This window comes from Triticum dicoccoides, chromosome 2A (genome assembly GCF_002162155.2).
Source record: "Triticum dicoccoides isolate Atlit2015 ecotype Zavitan chromosome 2A, WEW_v2.0, whole genome shotgun sequence".
Taxonomy (NCBI): domain Eukaryota; kingdom Viridiplantae; phylum Streptophyta; class Magnoliopsida; order Poales; family Poaceae; genus Triticum; species Triticum dicoccoides.
Genome location: NC_041382.1, coordinates 745,674,638 through 745,694,048, shown reverse-complemented (window position 1 = coordinate 745,694,048; position 19,411 = coordinate 745,674,638). Strand labels below are relative to the sequence as shown.

The window sequence follows — 19,411 nt, the reverse complement described above, 5'->3', positions numbered from 1 at the left end:
AATATACAAAGCACTTGCTTTTCCTATGTAGAAAAGCGAAGGAGGTTTGGAAAAGGCTAGGGTTGGATATGATTATTGAGAGAGCTTGTGAGATTGATTGTGCTGGGGAGGCAATACTGGAATACTTATTACTCCTTCCAGATCAAGATCTGCGCATTATGGGATACGAAAATGTTCGAGAAATGATAGCTATCTCTGCTTGGTATCTATGGTAGGAAAGAAGGAAATTAGTGCATAAGGAATTCACTCAAAATGCGACCCAGATCTCAATGGGGACCATAGCTCTTGCATATAATTTTGTAAATGCTTCATCTTCAAATGCGTCCATAAAAAAGGGGGGTTGGCAATGTCCTCCTAGGGGCTTTGTGAAACTCAATGTTGACGCCTCTTTTGACCATGACTTGCTGGAGGGTATGATGGGGCAGTATTGAGAGACGACAAAGGTAGGTTTATTGCAGGAGGGAATGAAAAAATAGACTATTGTACGGACGTTCTCATGGCGGAGGCCTTAGCTCTCAAATTTGGCCTAAATTTAACGCAAAGGGCGGGATGTAATCGCCTAATCATCAACTCTGGCAATCTGGAGGTGGTTAAGACAATGCAAGACGGAGGACAGTCAGCGGGAGCGGCGGCGGTAATTTTCGATGACTGCTATCACTATGCTTGTGATTTTATCATGATTAAATTTGAACATTGTAATAGAGAGGCAAATAAAGTAGCACATGAACTTGCTAGATTAGTTAGATTTTTTTTCGACTTCGGTTTGGTTTGAGGAGCCTATTAGTGAAATTGTAACACTTCTCACAAACGATGTATTGGTTATTGCTAATGAATAAAATTTCGTTTTTTTTCAAAAAAAAAAACGATGCCTGGAGCTAGCTTGCTGGGTTGGATGACCTATTCATGTCCTCATTGGGCCGGAAGATTGTGTGTTCTGCAGAAGTGCAGAGCCATAAATATGCATGTAATCGTTTTTCTTTTCGAAAGATGCATGCAATTTGTTGGAAAATCGTTTTGACATCTGAAGTTGGAAAATCGTTTCTTTCGTTAGTCAGATACACGAATTACTGTGGAACGGAGAAGGGCAGAGACTTCACACTTCTGTTCCGCTGACCCGGTTTTATAGCACCGTAAAAGATTGAAATGGGAGTAGAACACATAAGTAAACAAATTCATTTCGTCGATGTACTCGACGGTAGCTGCACACTCAAGAACCGAACACATGAAGTGCGCAGTCTTCACATGAACACCTTAGCGAACCAGGTTCGGTAAAGTCTCCACAGCTGAAGATTGATTGAGCACACGCACAACTTCAGTGAAAGGCGCTCAATTTTCTGTCAGGAAAAGTGAACCCGGGATTTTGGAACTTATTTTTTTGTGGGGATTGTTTTGGGGGAATTTGTTTGAGTACATGGCCTACCTAAAACAAATTTGTTTCTGACGGGCCATGTGAGGTAGAACCGTAGAATATGTATTAGCAGAATCAATAACTGATGTAAAAATAATTCAGAACCAAATCCTTTGCGCCTCCATCCAAGAATCTTCATAAAACAAATGGAGTTAAATACGACCATGCCACTTTATTAAATAACTGATGGTCGTCATTTCTCACTTTTCTATATTTCAAGGATTTCATCAGTGCACACCACCACAGTGAGATGCTTAAGCTTCAGTGATTCTTGAGTGGGAAAAATGATTATTAGTTACAAATATTTTTGCACATTTAGATAAACTAGATAAATACATTTAATATTTATAATGATGTGATAATATAATTAATGCCATCTTGTGAATCGTCGCATCGTGTCACCACACACCTTGCCTAGAAGTGCCATGTTTTAATAAAAGTGAATTCCACTTTTTACTCTGTAGTTCTGCATTTGTGACACATATTACCCTATTTAGTGCAACTTCTACCAAATATTTCATTTAGAAGATTTTGAACACAGTTTTACCCCAGTTTAGCACTTTGCTTGTTTCTCTTAGATAGTACCGGCATGTTACGCCGACGTGGCACGGTAAAATGCGTAAAGATCTGAGGGCATAATCGATATTCATGTTCAGATTTCTCTTACCCATATGTTCAAATCCTCCTCCTCATGTTGATATTTTTAAACTCTGGTCAACACCTTACACCTTGCCCAATAGACACGCATAAAAAAACAAGGTTTCAAAGCTTTTAAAAGGGTTAATCTTGACGATTTTTCATTCGACAGGGTAATTAGTGTCAAAAATGCATAACTAAGGAGTAAAAAGTGGAATTCACTCTTTTAATAAAGCACAATCTTTGTGTGTGCACCCACCTTCACTTCTTATATTTGTGTCGACAACAAGCAGGTAGGGGATGTACTTACAGCAGTAATGCGCGATGATATTCCTCAGCTCACTTGGACACTCAGCGCATATATAGCGACATGTGCCTAACTCACTATGATCGTGTGATTCATCATCCTGCCTTAAAAACATGAGACCCATTTATACCTGGATATATGAGAATCAGTAGCTAATGTGTAATACTCCCTCTCAAGTCTCAACCTTAGTATAACTTTGTACTAAAATTCGTATAAAATGAAGATATTTATTTTGACACGGAAGAAGCACATGATTTGTCACGTATGAAAGCGTACACCGGTACACGAGGAGTAATATGTCAGGTTAAGTGGCGATTGCTAGCCCACGTGATTAAGCATAGTAGCCACGTACACCGGGATAAATGCCCACGCCTATCTAGCTCTATAAAAGCTAGTGCTAGCTCCGGTAGACCTCTACACGAAAACAACCCACATCAGGCATAAGCAGTGAGTGAGTGCAGCGACCTTCGATCAGCTATATCCTGCATCGATCTGGTCATGGCTGTAGCAATGCTCCCGAGGCTCGTTGCTGTGGCGGCGCTCGTCGCGCTGATATGTGCTGTTGCTGTGGGCCAGGTACCCGCACCTGCCGTCGGCGGTGCGCCAGTGTGCGACTTGGTCGATCAGGACGTCGTGAATGCGTGCTTCAAGAGCTTTGGAGAAGGTATGAAAAATGCCATTGCAGACAGGCGTTTTTCGGGGGGTAAGGTCATGAAGGTTGGAGTGGACTGCTGCATAGCCTTTGGAGGCCACTCGTGCCTCTGCAAGATGAAGATGGCGTGGAAGGCTCAGGGCAAAAGTGCCCAGAATAATGTGCAATGCGTCAGGGAAAAGGCATGTTAGTGACTAGTGAGCGTGTCATGCATGCAAGACCTCTAGTTCGTTGGATATGTGTGTTTCTTGCATGTTGGTTTCAAGCGGTCGATGTCCACCCGCTCCTTGTTTGCTTTTATTTTCTTGTGTGTGTCATGTGAGTTTGTTCTGTTTTTCTACGTATGTGAGCGTTGATCGGTCACTTGTGTCTTTTTAGTTTGTACCAATCAAAAATAATTGTGGGTGGAATTTCTTGTTTCATCCTGTTTTGTTTGTATATTATTAACAAAAGGCCCGTGCGTTGCAACGGGAAAAAAAAAACATTGTATGTCCAGATAGCTCAATAAGCATGTCTCAAGACCATTCATAGGTCCATGTCCTCTATTTGAACACTATGGCTCATTAGTGTCGCCACTTTTCATCCTCTTTCCATTCTTGTTTGGTGAGATCATGAGCGATGCACAAAAATCCTCTATCATAGGTTAATATAATAGGAAGACCATTAGTATTGCATAATGATCCTCTATCATGGGGTAATATAATAGGAAGATTATGAGTGTGACACAAAGATCTTCTACTCTAGGTTAATATAATAGGAAAAAATGAGAACATTTTGTGAGCCAAATACTCCAAGTCCGACTCCTCCTTCGTCGGTGACGCGCATCAGTTGGTCGAGTGAGCGGGGTCATGCACAATGATAGATAGATTTTTTGGAAAAATATTTGAGCCATTTATGGTTTGGCCCCCGAGTCCATTAGCGACAAAAAAGTGTCATGTTTTTTGGCAAAAAACGTCATGAGCTGATCGAGGCTGGAGTCTTTGGACATTAGCAAGGCCAGCGTCATGCTTTCTTTCGTTTTGTATTTGACACGATGTCGTCCAGCTGCCGAGGATAATGTTTCAACAAGACTGCATGGCAGTACCTTTGTTTTCGCTACACATCAGCTGCTTCCATGCGCCCCCTATATAAGCCTCATTGTAGGCGTCTCAAGTCATTGTTGTGCATCTTGTATGTGCAGCATATCGCAATCTTATTTCCATAGCTCACTGTTTGTTTCCAATGGAGGCTGGTTGATGTTACAGAGAATTATGGAACGTATATAAACTGATGAGTGCGTATTTATCATAGCGATGTGGAACTATTTAAAAAAAAAACATCCAAGTATCATCACGGCTGTACGATAGCCTAATTTTGTTGCAGCCTGAGTTGTAGTCCCACCGACGTCTCCTTTTTTTCTTTAGCACAGCTCATTATTTTTTGCTTTCTTTGGAAATCAAAACCTGGCACCAGCCCATAACGTGCGCAGCTATTGAACTAAACCTCATTTAACAAAGGAACTACTTTTAAACAAATAACTGAGCTAGCCCAGTTGGTCGTGTCACATAGTGCTTGATGTGTGGGCAAAAAAAATCAAAACTCAATAAATGATAATATAGGTGAACGGATTAAAAAAATAAGAGAAACGCATCTTGCTTTAGTAGTAGGTATTAACATTAGAGTGTTCTTTTACATGAACAACTGGACAACTTTTTTCCTTGTTAGGCTCGGACGATTTGATTGCCCATGAGCACACAGGGGTCGCTCATCCAGACCCTGCTCTTGATTAGACTTTATGAATATTTAAATTGCATGAATTTTTTTAGCGTTTTATGAACATTTTTTATAATCATGTGAACATTTCCAATAGTTATGAACATTTTATTCAGTGGCACAACTACTTTTTTAATAAGGTATGATCTTTTATAAAAATTGCGCAAACAAATAATTACATTTCATGAACATTTTTAAAAACAATTCATGAACATATTTTTAAACATGTGAACAGTTTTTCAATGTCATAACATTTTGTAAACGTGTGAACATTTTTTAAGTTATGTGAATATTTTAAAAAATATTTTTTAGATGTCCTGAACATTGATTAAAAATTGCGCAAACAAATATTTACATTGCATGCACATTTTAAAAACATATCTTAACTGGTTTTTGAAACGTGTGGACATTTTGTTAAATGAAATGAACTTTTTGTAAATGTTATGAATATTTTTATAAATTTGCAAAAAAAAAGGTAGTCCGTGAAAACATTGTGAACAATTTTGTTAATACATATTGGCTATTTTTAGTGAAGCATTTTTATAATAGTTCAAGAAATAGCAAAAAAAGAAGGAAAAATGTGCGTGAAAACAAAGTGTAAGACAAGAAAAGTAATAAAAAGAGTCAATTACATTGGTGGTGCTAGAACTTGGCGTGATTGGTCACTTTAGTGCTAGAACTTGTGGTGTACATCGAAGTGGTGCAAAAACTTGGCTCGGACGTGCAAATACGATGTTACTCGTGTTTGTATACGCCAGCGACGATGATGAGGCATGCCAGCCTGGCGTAGGGCCCGCTGTCCGTGAGGACAGGGCGGGTGGCGCGTTCCTTTTGCAAAAAAAGAAAACCTTGGATTTTTTTTCTCACGTAAAAGCCACTTTCACGTGTATAGTAATTTGCATGTATGACATCTGGTGGGTCCAACGTGTCAGCAAAATATCACAAATATATAATAGAATGAAAAATAGGCCATAGTGAATCCGAACTAGTGTTCTCGGTCTAACAGGCGTCCGCGGCTAGCCAACATACAAAGATATCATTTGATGTTTTTTAGAGGGAAAGGGCCTACGCCCCAGTTCCATTTTCATAGAAAACGAAACCAACAGTATCAGTTATTACAGCACTCGAGGGTGGATAAAGGTATCAACCCCGGCACAATCCTAAAGGAAAGACACAAATAAAAAACAACTAAACCCAACAGACCATACACAGGGGCCTGTTCTTACCCTACGACAGACACATACGTGTGCCACAACCTGGGAAACTCAACAAAAACAACCTACACTAGCAGCTCCAGCGCCAAGTCGTCTTCCTTTCCACCTCTGCGTGCTAGCCTTGTCCTGTACTTAGCCCACAGCTCCTGTTTTATCAGCCTGGCCCTGGTCAGAGTAACGGCGGAGGATTTCTTGCAGCATTCCATAAGGATGTCATGCTCGTCACCAATTGCTCTCTTGCGCTTCCCACACACAGGATCTGCCACTGATGACAAAAGGTCGCAATCTTCCTCAGGATAACCTGTAGACCAAGCCAAGATTTACCATTAAAACACATATCGTTTCTGCACTTCCAGATAGCCCCGAGAGTGGCAGCATTGATCAGATTATTGGTCTGGTTACGATCCTCATGAGCCCACATAGTAGCAACTGCCTCATATGCGGCTTTCCCATTCCTATCAGTTAAACTGTAAATAATCTTCCAAATCTCCTGGACCACCACACACTCAAAAAATTCATGGTTAATGGACTCCATATCACAGCAAAACAAATAGGATTTGTCTTCAACATTTTGTCTTTCACTCAAATTATCTCTAGTGAGCAGTTTGTTGTGAGAAATCAGCCATAGGCAAATATGGATCCTAGGAGGGACATGTACCTTCCACATATCAGGGATGTGAACAGGCACAATCCCTCCAAAGTTAACAAAAGTATACATGGATCTAACAGAATAAGCACCATTAGATTCAAATTTCCACACCATAGCATCTTCCTCATCAGAGAAACAAATAGATTGAGCTATGCTAATAAGATCATACCACATGAGACCCAACCTATGATCTACGCATCTCCTGAAGGTTATATATCTTCAAATTATTCCCATCCCAAACATCAGCAATAGTGATGTTATGTTCATTGGCAATACAATAAAGCTCCCAAAACTGGATGGCAAGGCTAGAGTTACCAAACCATTGGTCTTCCTAGAATTTGATCTTCACACCATTACCCACATTCCAGGAATAGCCTACCTTGGCAACTTTAGCAGCCCATAGGACTCCTTTCCAAAAAGGAGAGGAGTTAACCCCAGGACAAGAGAAAATGTTGGGGGCTTTGGTACTATATTTATTATCTACAATCTGCTTCCAAATCTTGCAATCTCCCAATTGGTATTTATACAACCAGGAAGCCAGAAGGCTAAGATTCATATCAACAAGATTAGTTATACCCAACCCACCAAACTCTTTTTTCTGGGCAACCAAACCCCAATTGTCAAGGTGATATTTATGATGTCCCTCATAGTTGTCCCAGAAATAATGAGCCATCTGTGAGTTAATCAAATTGACAGCCCACTTGGGGAATTTGATCATACTCATCAAGTAAGAAGGGATGCTAGCTAAACAATACTGAACTAGGACTAGCTTCTTGTCATACCCTAACAGTCTACCTCTCCATCCAGTAGCTCTCTTGAGGACTTTATTATCAACCAAAGGTTGCAGATCCTCCCATCTAATTTTGGAATGGTGAAGAGGGAAACCAAGATATTTTATAGGGAAAGAGACAAGGCCACAAGATAAGGCCTGTGCCACACAGTTGGCCTCATCCTCCCCAACATTAATAGGGACAAGATCACACTTATGAAAGTTGATTCTCATCCCTGACATCTGCTCAAAGCAGGAGAGGATCCATTTCATATTTTTAGCATTATCTACCTTGTTACCAGGAAAAGCAAAGTGTCATCTGCATATTGCAGACTAACAACCCCTTGAGGGAAGACCTCAGTCATCATCCCCGATATCAACCCAGCTTTGGCTGCTTTAATAAGCATTTTACTGAACACATCAGCAACCAAATTAAACAACAGGGAGAGGCAGGGTCACCTTGCCTAACCCCTTTAGAGGTCTCAAAGAACTCACTACTACAATCATTAATCCTAACCCCTACGTATCCCCTATATAGGAGGGATTCAACCTTCTTCATCCACTTTTGGCTAAAGACCCTATGATACAACATCCTAATAAGGAATTCTTTACTCACTTTATCATAAGCTTTCTCATAGTCTAGCTTAAAGACAAATCCTTCCTTCTTATTAACCACAACATCATGAATAATTTCATGAGCAGACACCACACTCTCAATAATAAATCTACCTTTAATAAAAGCAGTTTGGTTGAGAAATATGCGCTTGTCACAAACATCCCCCAACTGATTAGTAACACATTTAGCAAAAAAAAATATAACTACAATTGGTAAGGGCTATAGGCCTAAATTTCTGAATAATGTTAGCATCATTCTCTTTAGGGATAAGGGTCAAAAGGGAGAAATTCAGCCTATACAGGTCTAGCTCATTCTTATTCCAAGCATCAACCATCAGCATGAAATCCTCTTTGATGACCTCCCAAAAATGCTGATAAAAGAGAAAGGGAAAACCATCAGGGCCTAGTGCACCTTCAGCATAAGAGCCAAATACAGCAGCTCTCACATCCTCCTCAGTAATATCAGCATCTAATTTCTGATTATGACTAGGAGACACTACTTCTGACTCCTCCCAGAAGTTATCCTTCAGAAAAATATCTAAACTAGGCTCCCTACAGAACAGCTTCTTGTAGTAATCTACTGCAATATTAAGGATCTCTTTAGTATCGTCAACAGGGCCATCCTCTCCTATCAATACAGGAATCTTCCTTTTCCTCCTTCTTTGATTAGCCAAAGCTTGGAAATAAGCATGGATACTAAACCTATCCATTGTTTGGCTAAATAACGTAAACTAAAAATGGGGAAAAATAATACAACCTTGGGGATTTTGAACATGTGATATTATAGATAAGAGCCGGTCGGCGCACCAACACAAACAATGGAATATTGATGACAAAAGAGGGTTGTGAATCATTATGTCTACAACAGAACGCCTGCTGGGCTAAAACAGACTAAAGTTAGTGCGGCCCATTTAAAACATGTTATTTTTTCTTCTTTTTTCTCAAAATTTGTAAAAAAAATCTAAATTATAATTATATATATAATTTGAGTATGTATTAGTTTGAGAATCTGTAGTTCGATTGCACAGTAGGCTCGTATTGTTTTCCAAACATATATCTATATTTATTAAAAATACATACATATTTTTAGATAACAAACAAACTTTACCGAAATGCATAAACAATTTTAAAACAACATAAAAAATTTAAAGCATGATAACTTTTATATAAAACATGATTTTTTGTTTAAAATATGTATTTTTTTAAAATTATATGATAGTTTGCTCAAAAAAGTATTTTATAAAATTACTTTAGTACTTTATTTATTATGCAAACACTTTTTAAAATTTTAAAAATAATTCATAATTAATTTTATGATTTTCTTAAGTTAATAGGTGAGCATTTGTTTTGTCTAATTTCTGTTATTTATATGTATGATATTTATTTATTACGCCCTTTGATGAATAATAAGTGTTGCAGCTTTGAAATAAGGTTGAACTAATCTTAATTCAAAACCGCGAAAATTATTTTAGATCGGAGGGAGAATTCTTTTTTTTTACAAATTTCGAAACTGAAAAAAAAAACTAACATAAATTGCAGCCCACGATCACATCCTGATATAGACGTATAAATTGTAAAGACATGAGACTCCATGGTCGTAAACTTTTTCTAGATTAAATTCCTAGTTTACGTTACTTAGCTCTTCTTGTTAGTCTACTTACATTATATATTTAGGTAAAAGATATAAAGTTTCCGTATGCTTGCCTGTCGGGAAGTGAATTCTTTGTTGGTGGCTAGCTGTGCGCGCTGTTTCAACCGAGATCACCTGTTCGAATCCCAAGCTATGTTATTTTTCATTCTATAATAAAATTTGTGATGTTTGCCGGACAGGTGGGACCCCATACGATGGCACACATATAAATTACTATACATCTGATAAAAACGGAAAAAAATCGGTGGAGACCGGCTCCAAACCTCCTCCTGTGCAACCCCGCCTTCGATTCGCGCCACGTGGACAAGCTCTGCATCGAACGGATCGTCTCCTCCGCATCAGTTCCCAAGCGTTGCTCGGCTCCAGGCTCGGCTCGGCTCCTACCTTTCCAGAGTATCGCATGGATCCCGGGCGTTGGGGACTCGATCCCGACTGCCGCGACCGGTTCACGAGCGCGCGCGCCGCCGCTGCGGATTCGCCTCCTCCGTCGCCTGAGTTCGCCTCCGCCGTCGCCTGCAATCGCCTCCAGCAACGCCCTCCGTTTCCGAATCTCCCGCCGGCAAGGATAGTTTCCCCACCCAGCTCTCCACCTCTCGTACTGAAGTGCTTGCTGTGTCCTGTGTATATATGCCGCTGTTGTTGCTCTTGCTGGCTTGCCTAGTACTCCATTACCACTGGTGGAAAAAAGGCCTTTGGTCGCGGTTCGCAACTGCCATTAGTCGCGGTTGCGCAACCGCGACCAAATAAGCGCGACTAAAGCCCCCCACCTTTAGTCGCGGCTCCTTAAGAACCGCGACTAAAGGCCCGTCCACGTGGGCGCCAGGCGGCCGTCGGGGCGGAGGACCTTTAGTCGCGGTTCTTCTGGCCAACCGCGACTAAAGGCCGCCACAGGTTTAGGGTTTTAGCCCCCCCTAAACCCGTTTTCTGTTTAATTTGTATTGTTTTATTTCTTTTGTGCTTTATTTTAATTTTGAAGGAGTTTCATATATTCTACGGTACTACATACATGCATATGAATGTACAATTTCAAATAAATTTGAAATTAGAACCAAAAAGAATTCAAGAGGAATATACAATATATATTCAATATCATCGGATGACCATATACAATTTTGAACAAGTTTCCATACATGATTTAATGCATATAAAGTTCTACGTCCTCGTAATAGTGTTCTCCTTTAGGATGGAGGACTTCCCTGCTGAACCATCCAGCTAGTTCCTCTTGAAGTGGTCGGAAGCGAGCTTCTGGACTAAGCATCCACCGGAGGTTATTCCTCTGAGCATTGGTATCACTCGGAACCCGCTCAGAGGTGTATCTCCAGATCATCTCACAGACATAGTATCCACATAGATTGGTCTCCGGTGGCTGAATATCCCCAGCATTCTTAGCCTTTAACATTTTGAATTCTAGCTCTTTTCTGAATTCACCGACCTTTGTATCTACGAACCGTCTCCAAACCCTATGAGGCAAAGAAAATTAAATGAACAAGAGAGTTATTAATTAGTTACTTGATATTAGGAAATGAACGAAATAGGCCGATCGATATAGAGCGCAAATGAATGAAAATAATTACTTCTGCAGCATTCTTCTCATGCCGCCCCAAAGCTTTGGATCCATATTCACAGAGTCGTGGACGAGACATTCTGAGGTGTTAACTTTAATTACTAGCAGAATCCAGTGGAACCTGCGGACACGATACATGCACAGTACGTCATGCATAACTCATCGATTAGCCGGCCACATACCATGCATGGAGTAAACAAAAGAGAATGTGCTCAAGACAGAAACACTCACTCAAAATGGTAAGGAAATAGAATATCACTTTTGAGTTCCTGCTTTGTAAGAAAGTGCCACAGGTCTGCCTCCACGTCGGCGGGGTGATGCTCCAACACATGTCCATTAACGATGTGTGGGTCAATGAACCCAACATCATGGATGTTCCTTACTCTGCATTCCTTAATCTTCATTCTGCATGTATAATAGCGGACACAACAATATAGTTAGGACATATATATAGTGCAGGCAATATGAACGAGATGGGGTAGAAATTAATAAATCACTTACAGAACGTAGCAACTGATGATAGATTTATCGAGCTCGCGCAGATTGAAAAGCTGGAACAATTCACTCAGTTCAATTTGTACATAGTAATGTTTGAAGTGATGCTCATGTCTAACTTCCGCATAAATATATTCTTTGGCGTTTTTATTTTTTATGTAACCCTTGTACCATTTTAGCAGACCTTTCATTTGTGGAGGTAGATCCTTTTCCTGCGCAGGCTCGACGAGAGGCCCATTCTTGACATATGTAATTACTACCTCCTTCACTGGCGCCTCATCAAGGCCTAACAGTTCACGAAGAGTAATACCTAAGTTGGCCGCTTGTTCTCTGGCACTCGTTACAGTCAATCCCTGTGCTGCCGCAGCTTGTATGATCTCGGGGGCATCCGGACAGAAGGCTTCCACTATAAGCGGGGCAATCGATTGTTTACTTTGTTCCCCGAGATGGGCAACTTGTTTCCCGCTTTTTTTACTTTCGGCCTTCTCCCGCTCTTTGTTCTCCTTGAACATGAGTGCCTGCCTGCGAAGTTCACGTGCATAGTCGTTAGGCAGATTCTTCGCGGCTTGGGACGGTGTGCTCAAAAATGACTTAGCCCACTTCTTTTGCTCATCAGAAAATACTGGCTTGGGCTCGGGCTCTCTTTTCTTCTTGCAGTCCGCCTTCCATTTCTCCAAATCAGCAGCCGCGGCCGCGTCGACTTCCTCGGCACTACGTTCCCAAGGCCTTGTGGGGAGAGGCTTCAGTGATGGCTCCGGTACCTTTGTGGTCTTAGGTACATAAGGGTCCGGGTTAATAATCCAGGACTGCTTCTGCTTCTTTGCCGGAGGTGGATTGGGGGGCGGCGTCTGATCACCCGCCGGACGAGGACTGGGGGGCGGCGGTTGATCACCCGCCGGACGTTGTGGACTGGGGGGCGGCGTCGGCTGACGTGACGGAGGTGTAGGTGAACCGCCACCACCACCACCACCACCACCACCGCCACCGCCACCACCACCACCGTAGGGGGGTGGACTTGTTGTCCTTGGCGCCTCGTCTGGAAACTTGATAAACTTCTTTTGCCATAGAATGAAATGGCGCTTGACATCTCCAAGTCTTTTCTCCCCTTCAGGTGTAGCAATGTCAATCTCCAGGTCGTCAAACCCTTGGACTATGTCCTCCACCGTGACACGAGCATAGCCATCTTGAATGGGGTTGTTGTGGTGGAGTGCTCCAGGTAAACATGGTAAAGCACTGCCGATGGCTACCTTCATGGACATGTTCCCGATAGGATAATACAGATGACATTCTTTCATCTCCTTTATATCGTCCACGGGGTAGCGAGGAGGCTCCGGTGAAGTAATTTCGACCACCAGAGGCTCCGGTGCAGTAATTTCGACCACCAGAGGCTCCGGTGCAGTAATTTCGATCGTCGGTGCATCTGCACCAGCCGGTGGGGCCTCCGTGGAAGCCACGCTGCTTCTCCGCTGCTGGCTTCCGAGATCCGCTGGATGATCTTCATGCTGCACCCGAGCTGCATCTCTTTCGGCTACTAGTACACTCATGGTTTTCTTCATCACATCCATTTCCGATGCCAACCGCGCCACAACATCTGCTTCCCGATCCATCTTTCTCTTACGACTTCTGTAACCGTACGGGTCATCGTTCTGGGGGAACCCTATTTTCCACGGAATGTGCCCCATGCCTCGTACACGTCCTCCGTGTTCAGGATTCCCGAGGGCTTTTGTCAGCGCGTCGTTCTCTCTGTTGAACTTGATCTTCCCCTGTTGAGCATCCCTCATTGCGTTAATAAGGGCTTGGGTGGGTTTAATTAATTTGCCCCGGTAAACACACTCCCCTGTCTCCGGGTTCAGCGTTCCCCCATGCCCGTACCACCAGCTTTTGGCCCTTGGGTCCCATCCCTCCGTACCTGGACGGATTCCTCGCGCCCTCAGCTCGTTCTCCATCTTCTCCAACCTAGGCACCCAAATGTGATACCCTCCTGGCCCCATAACATGATTGTACTCCTTCTTAGCTACATTTTCCTTATTTTTTTTCGATATTTGAATGAACTGCTCCGATTTCTTTTGCTTCACAAATTCTGGCCAATCATGTTTCAGTTTCTCATATTGTCCTTTGAAATCCGGAGTCTTGTTCTGCTTGACAAAGTCATGGGCTAGATTTTGCTTGAATTTCCGGAATGCGTCGGCCATCTTATGAAGAGCGAACTGTTTGACTAGCCTCCTCCTCTCCTTGTTTTCCTCAATCTTGTTACCCTCCTCATCGAATTTGTTGTATTCCGGAGGTAGAACGAAATGTTCCATAAGCTTCTTGAAGCAATCTTTTTTTGTTCTCTTATCGACAAAAGTGAAACCATCAATTCGTGCCTTCTTTGGCTCATTCCACTCCTGGACGGTGATCGAGACGTTGTCTCTAACAATGGCTCCGCATTGGCTGACAAACTTGGTGGCATTCTTGCGGGGCTCCAGCGGCCTGCCGGTTGCACTGTCGACAACCTCGATGGTGCATGTTTCTCCTTGTTTCATCGTCTTGGTTGCGCCACGCTTTGACGACGTACTCAATTGTTTCGACGATCCGGCCGAGGGCTAAAATAAGAAAGAGTCGCGCGCGTTAGTACACACATATTTATTCAAATCAGTTAGTTTGTATCACCAGAGGCTCAATGTATATATATACCTCAGCGCCAGAGGTGGTTGCTACTTCCATTTGAAGATCGTCGTTTATCGACGTTTGTTCGGCATCATCTTGCTGACGGCGCCCTTCATCTTCACCGTCAAGGTTCAGATAAGAAGAGATATCATCTTCTTCTTCTCCGGTCGGCACATATTGAATATCGCCGTTTATGATGCCGAACATATGTGCTTCACCGTCCGGATCATAGTTGTCCATAATCGGGTCAGCTCTATCGTCCGCCATTATGTCAGTCCTGAAAACATGTAGTAAAAACAAATTAATTAAGTGAAGAAGGGGGGCGGTGGCGGTGGCGGTGGCGAAAGGGCGGTGGCAAAAGGAGGGGGCGAGGAAGGGGTGGGAGAGGGTGTCGCGGTAGAGCGCGAGATGGGTGCTCCGTAGTCGAACTTGGGGTCGCCGGCAGTCTCGGGGTCTAACGCGGCAGTAGGTCGTACCGGCGAAAGGGGGAAACATCCGGGAAAGTATCCCCGGTGATTCGCGTTTTCGGACAGATGAACCGGAGGGGAAAGTTACGTGTTTGCTATGCTAGGGATGTGTGGCGGACGAACGGGCTGCGTATCCGGATCCGCCTCATCGTTCTGAGCAACTTTCATGTACAAAGTATTTTCATCCGAGTTACGGATTATTTTATATTAATTTTTAAAGTTTTATATCATTTTTAGAATTAACAGAATTAATTAAATTGTCTGTTAACTAATTAACCAAGTTAATTAGATTAATTAACAGATTAGTTATATTAGTTATTTAATTAGGTTTACTAAACACAATTAATTAAGTTAATTAATTTAATTAACTGATTAATTAATTAATATATTTATTTATTTATTTATTCATTAAATGTTTTCTCAACCAACTGCCGAAAGTCTCCATGTGGGCCTTCCTAATCCAGGATTCAGGCTTCCCCGGGTTGTCCGAGCGTAAAATATTCTTGTGTTTCTCAAAGTACGGAGCCACCAAGCTGGAATTGGTCAGTACAGTGTGGTGTGCTTCAGTCAGAGAATGGCCGTCCATACATATCGTTGATTTCCTTCCGATCGTGCCTTTTCCACTTAGTCTCCCCTCGTGCCGCGATCGAGGAAGACCAATCGGCTTAAGGTCAGGAACAAAGTCAACACAAAACGCAATTACCTCCTCATTTCCATAGCCCTTGGCGATGCTTCCTTCTGGCCTAGCACGGTTACGAACATATTTCTTTAATACTCCCATGAACCTCTCGAAGGGGAACATATTGTGTAGAAATACAGGACCGAGAACGAAAATCTCTTCGACTAGGTGAACCAGGAGGTGCGTCATAATATTGAAGAAGGATGGCGGGAACACCAACTCGAAACTGACAAGACATTGGATCACATCGTTCTGTAACCGTGGTAGAACTTCTGGATTGATTACCTTCTGAGAGATTGCATTGAGGAATGCACATAGCTTCACAATGGCTACTCGAACATTTTCCGGCAGGAGCCCCCTCAAAGCAATCGGAAGCAATTGCGTCATAATCACGTGGCAGTCGTGAGACTTCAGGTTTTGGAACTTTTCTCCGCCATGTTTATTATTCCCTTTATATTGGACGAGAATCCAGACGGGACCTTCATACTGCTCAGGCATTCAAAAAAGATGACCTTCTCTTCTTTGGTCAGAGCGTAGCTGGCACGACCTTGAAACCATTCCGGATGCCGGTCATCAGGGTCTTTCAAACGTTGCTGGTCCTGCCGTGCTTCCTTTGTATCATTTGTCTTCCCATACACGCCCAAGAAGCTTAGGAGGTTCACGCAAATATTCTTCGTAACGTGCATCACGTCGATTGCAGAGCGGACATCTAGGACTTTCCAATATTCTAGCTCCCAGAATATAGATTTCTTCTTCCACATGGCTGCGTGCCCGTCAGCTCCCTTCGGAACTGATTGTCCGCCAGGACCCTTTCCAAAGATGACTTTCAAATCCTTGACCATATCAAATACCTCAGCACCAGTGCGTTCCGCAGGCTTCGGCCGGTGATCTGCCTTGCCGTTGTAATGCTTGCCCTTCTTTCTTACTGGATGAATTTTCGGAAGAAATCGACGATGCCCAAGGTACACGTTCTTCTTACAATTTGGCAAATGTACACTTTCAGTCTCATGTAAGCAGTGCGTGCATGCATTGTATCCCTTATTTGACAGTCCCTAAAGGTTACTAAGAGCAGGCCAATCGTTGATGGTTACGAAAAGCAACGCTCGTAGGTCAAATTCCTCTTGTTTGTGCTCATCCCACACACGGACACCACCCCACAGCTGTAAAAGTTCATCAACTAATGGCCTTAGGTACACATCGATGTCGTTGCCGGGTTGCTTCGGACCTTGGATGAGCACTGGCATCATAATGAACTTCCGCTTCATGCACAACCAAGGAGGAAGGTTGTAGATGCATAGAGTCACGGGCCAGGTGCTATGGCTGGAGCTCTGCTCGCCAAAAGGATTCATGCCATCCGTACTTAGAGCAAATCTTATGTTCCTTGCGTCAGCTGCAAAATCTTTGAACCATCTGTCGATCTTTCTCCATTGCATTCCATCTGCGGTGTGTCTCAACTCCCCGTCCGACTTACGGTCCTCTTTGTGCCATCGCAACAACTTGGCATGCTCTTTGTTCCTGAACAGACGTTTCAACCGTGGTATTATAGGAGCATACCACATCACCTTGGCGGGAACCCTCTTCCTGGGTTTCTGGCCCTCAACATCGTCACCAGGGTCATCGCCTCTAATCTTATAACGCAATGCAGTGCATACCGGGCATTCATTCAAATTCTCGTATTCACCGCGGTAGAGGATGCAGTCGTTGATGCATGCATGTATCTTCAGAACCTCTAAACCTAGAGGGCAGACAACCTTCTTTGCTTCGTACGTACTGGCGGGCAACTCGTTATCCTTTGGAAACATATTCTTCAACATTTTCAGCAAGTTTTCAAATGCCGAGTCAGCTACACCTGCCTCTGCCTTCCATTTCAGCAAATCCAGTGTGCAGCCCAGCTTTTTCAGACCATCATCGCATCCGGGGTACAGCGCCTTTCTGTGATCCTCTAACATGCGATCCAAATTCTCCCTCTCCTTTTCAGTTTCGCAGCGTCTCCGTGCATCAGCAATGGTCCGACCAAGATCATCAACGGGATCATCACGTGCCTCTTCTTCACCTTCCTCTTCACCTTCAGCATCCTCCATGAAAGTATCACCGAAATGAGCAAGATAGCTTTCATCGATGAAATCATCCCCTTCTTCATCTTCTTCCATTATAACCCCTCTTTCTCCATGCTTGGTCCAACAATTATAGCTTGGCATGAAACCGTGCCGAAGCAGATGCATGTGAACATCTCTTGAGGAAGAGTAACCCTTCTGATTCTTACAGATAACACATGGACAGATAACAAAACCCCCCTGCTTGTTCGCATTAGCCACTACGAGGAAATCTTTCAAACCCGTAGTGAACTCGCCGGAGAGTCGGTTACCGTACATCCATTGCCGATTCATCTGCATTATTATAATATAAAATATATAATTAACCATCATGCATTTGTTAAACTAACTAGCTACAAACAATATAAATTAAACAATGAACTGCACACATGCATATTTTATCAATGACAAATCAAAGGTTCATCAAGTTGCTAACCGCGATCGAGGAGTGTGGCTCCAACACTTCATGTCATGTTTGTTTCATGCTCTTGGGGCATTTCATCAAACACCTTATGTGCATAAGAGGAACCAAAAGCAAACCTACACCCACTTGTGAAGAGAATGGCTCCAAATGGCTAAGTGTTGGCTGCTGGATGGGTATATATAGGGGAGGGGCTTTAGTTGCGGTTGGCCTGGCAAACCGTGACTAAAGGTGCCCGAAGGCCTTTAGTCGCGGTTGTCCTGGCCAACCGCGACTAAAGACCCTCACGTGCGCCAGCTGGCCACCGAGCGCCCTGGGCCCAGGCCTTTGGTCGCGGTTCACCTCCAGAACCGCGACTAAAGGTCCCATTAGTCGCGGTTCCTACAGCTTCGCGACTTATGGGGCTGGACGGAAGCCTGTTTTTCCACCAGTGTACAGTGCAAATACCTTTCATTTTATTCATTTTTCACCCATTAGAAGCACGAGTTAATCATCTACATGACCACAACATGTATGTAAACATCTTACCGGTGCTCTTTTATTATATCATCACTGAATTTTGATAATGCAGTTCACTAAGTACATATGATTTTTTTTAGGATTAAGTACATAGTATGATTTAGTTATCACTTGCACCTGCAGACTCAAACTTTCTTCTAAGTGACAGCTTTTCACTGCAATGAATGGGTTCAAGGTGTGATTTATACTACTGTTGGTCCAGAAAATGGTCAAACTTATGCTTTGAGGAAGGTATCTTGTGTCCTGTCAGGGTTCTCCAAGCCACCAACAAGTTGCAATTTCACCTAGCAGAGCGAGACATTGTGGATCAAGCCTGCTGATGCAGTGATCAAATAGTGTAGAGATTTTCTTTAGTGGTCAGAAAATACATGTAGAGAGATTTCTTATAGACAAGTTGAAATGTCAATGTACGATGCATGCAATGAGCTAATTGTAGATTGTGTCACAGGATGAAGTTTCAAGATTTATGAAGACATGTATTTTCCATGTTAGTTGTCCTTAAGGCTGACATGTTTCATAGTTGACTCTTGCTCTTAGCCATCTTAATGAGGTTTCCTCAAGAAAAAAATATTTATAGAATAATATAGGATGAAAAGGTTCTTGCTCCAATAAAGTTTTATGATTTTTGTGCTTCTGGTTTGGAAGCTACAAAAACAATGAAGGAAGATTGTCCAGATTTTCAAACAGATTGTGTTCTTTGACTTGAGTTGAAGTTTGAGCCTACTTAATAAAAAGACAAAATTAATATCCTTGATAAAGTTGTACTAACTCACTTTTGAAGTTTCCAGAAAAAATTATTTATTTGAAACATTGATTTTATAGATTATTTATATGTATAGCAGATGAGAGAAACAATCACAATTTTTACCAT

At 42.5% G+C, this 19,411-nt stretch overlaps 1 protein-coding gene across 1 annotated transcript; it reads left to right on the top strand.

Moving 5' to 3' along the window:
• Positions 1 to 2,785: 2,785 nt before the first annotated feature.
• On the top strand, positions 2,786 to 3,479 carry LOC119352220. Its single transcript, XM_037618924.1, has one exon. It carries the CDS (start codon positions 2,850 to 2,852, stop codon positions 3,192 to 3,194), a length of 345 nt encoding a protein of 114 aa, XP_037474821.1. The 5' UTR covers positions 2,786 to 2,849; the 3' UTR covers positions 3,195 to 3,479.
• Positions 3,480 to 19,411: the final 15,932 nt, after the last annotated feature.

Bases quoted from the DNA above. Each gene is read 5' to 3' on its own strand.
- LOC119352220 (XM_037618924.1), top strand. From the start codon at position 2,850: ATGGCTGTAGCAATGCTCCCGAGGCTCGTTGCTGTGGCGGCGCTCGTC.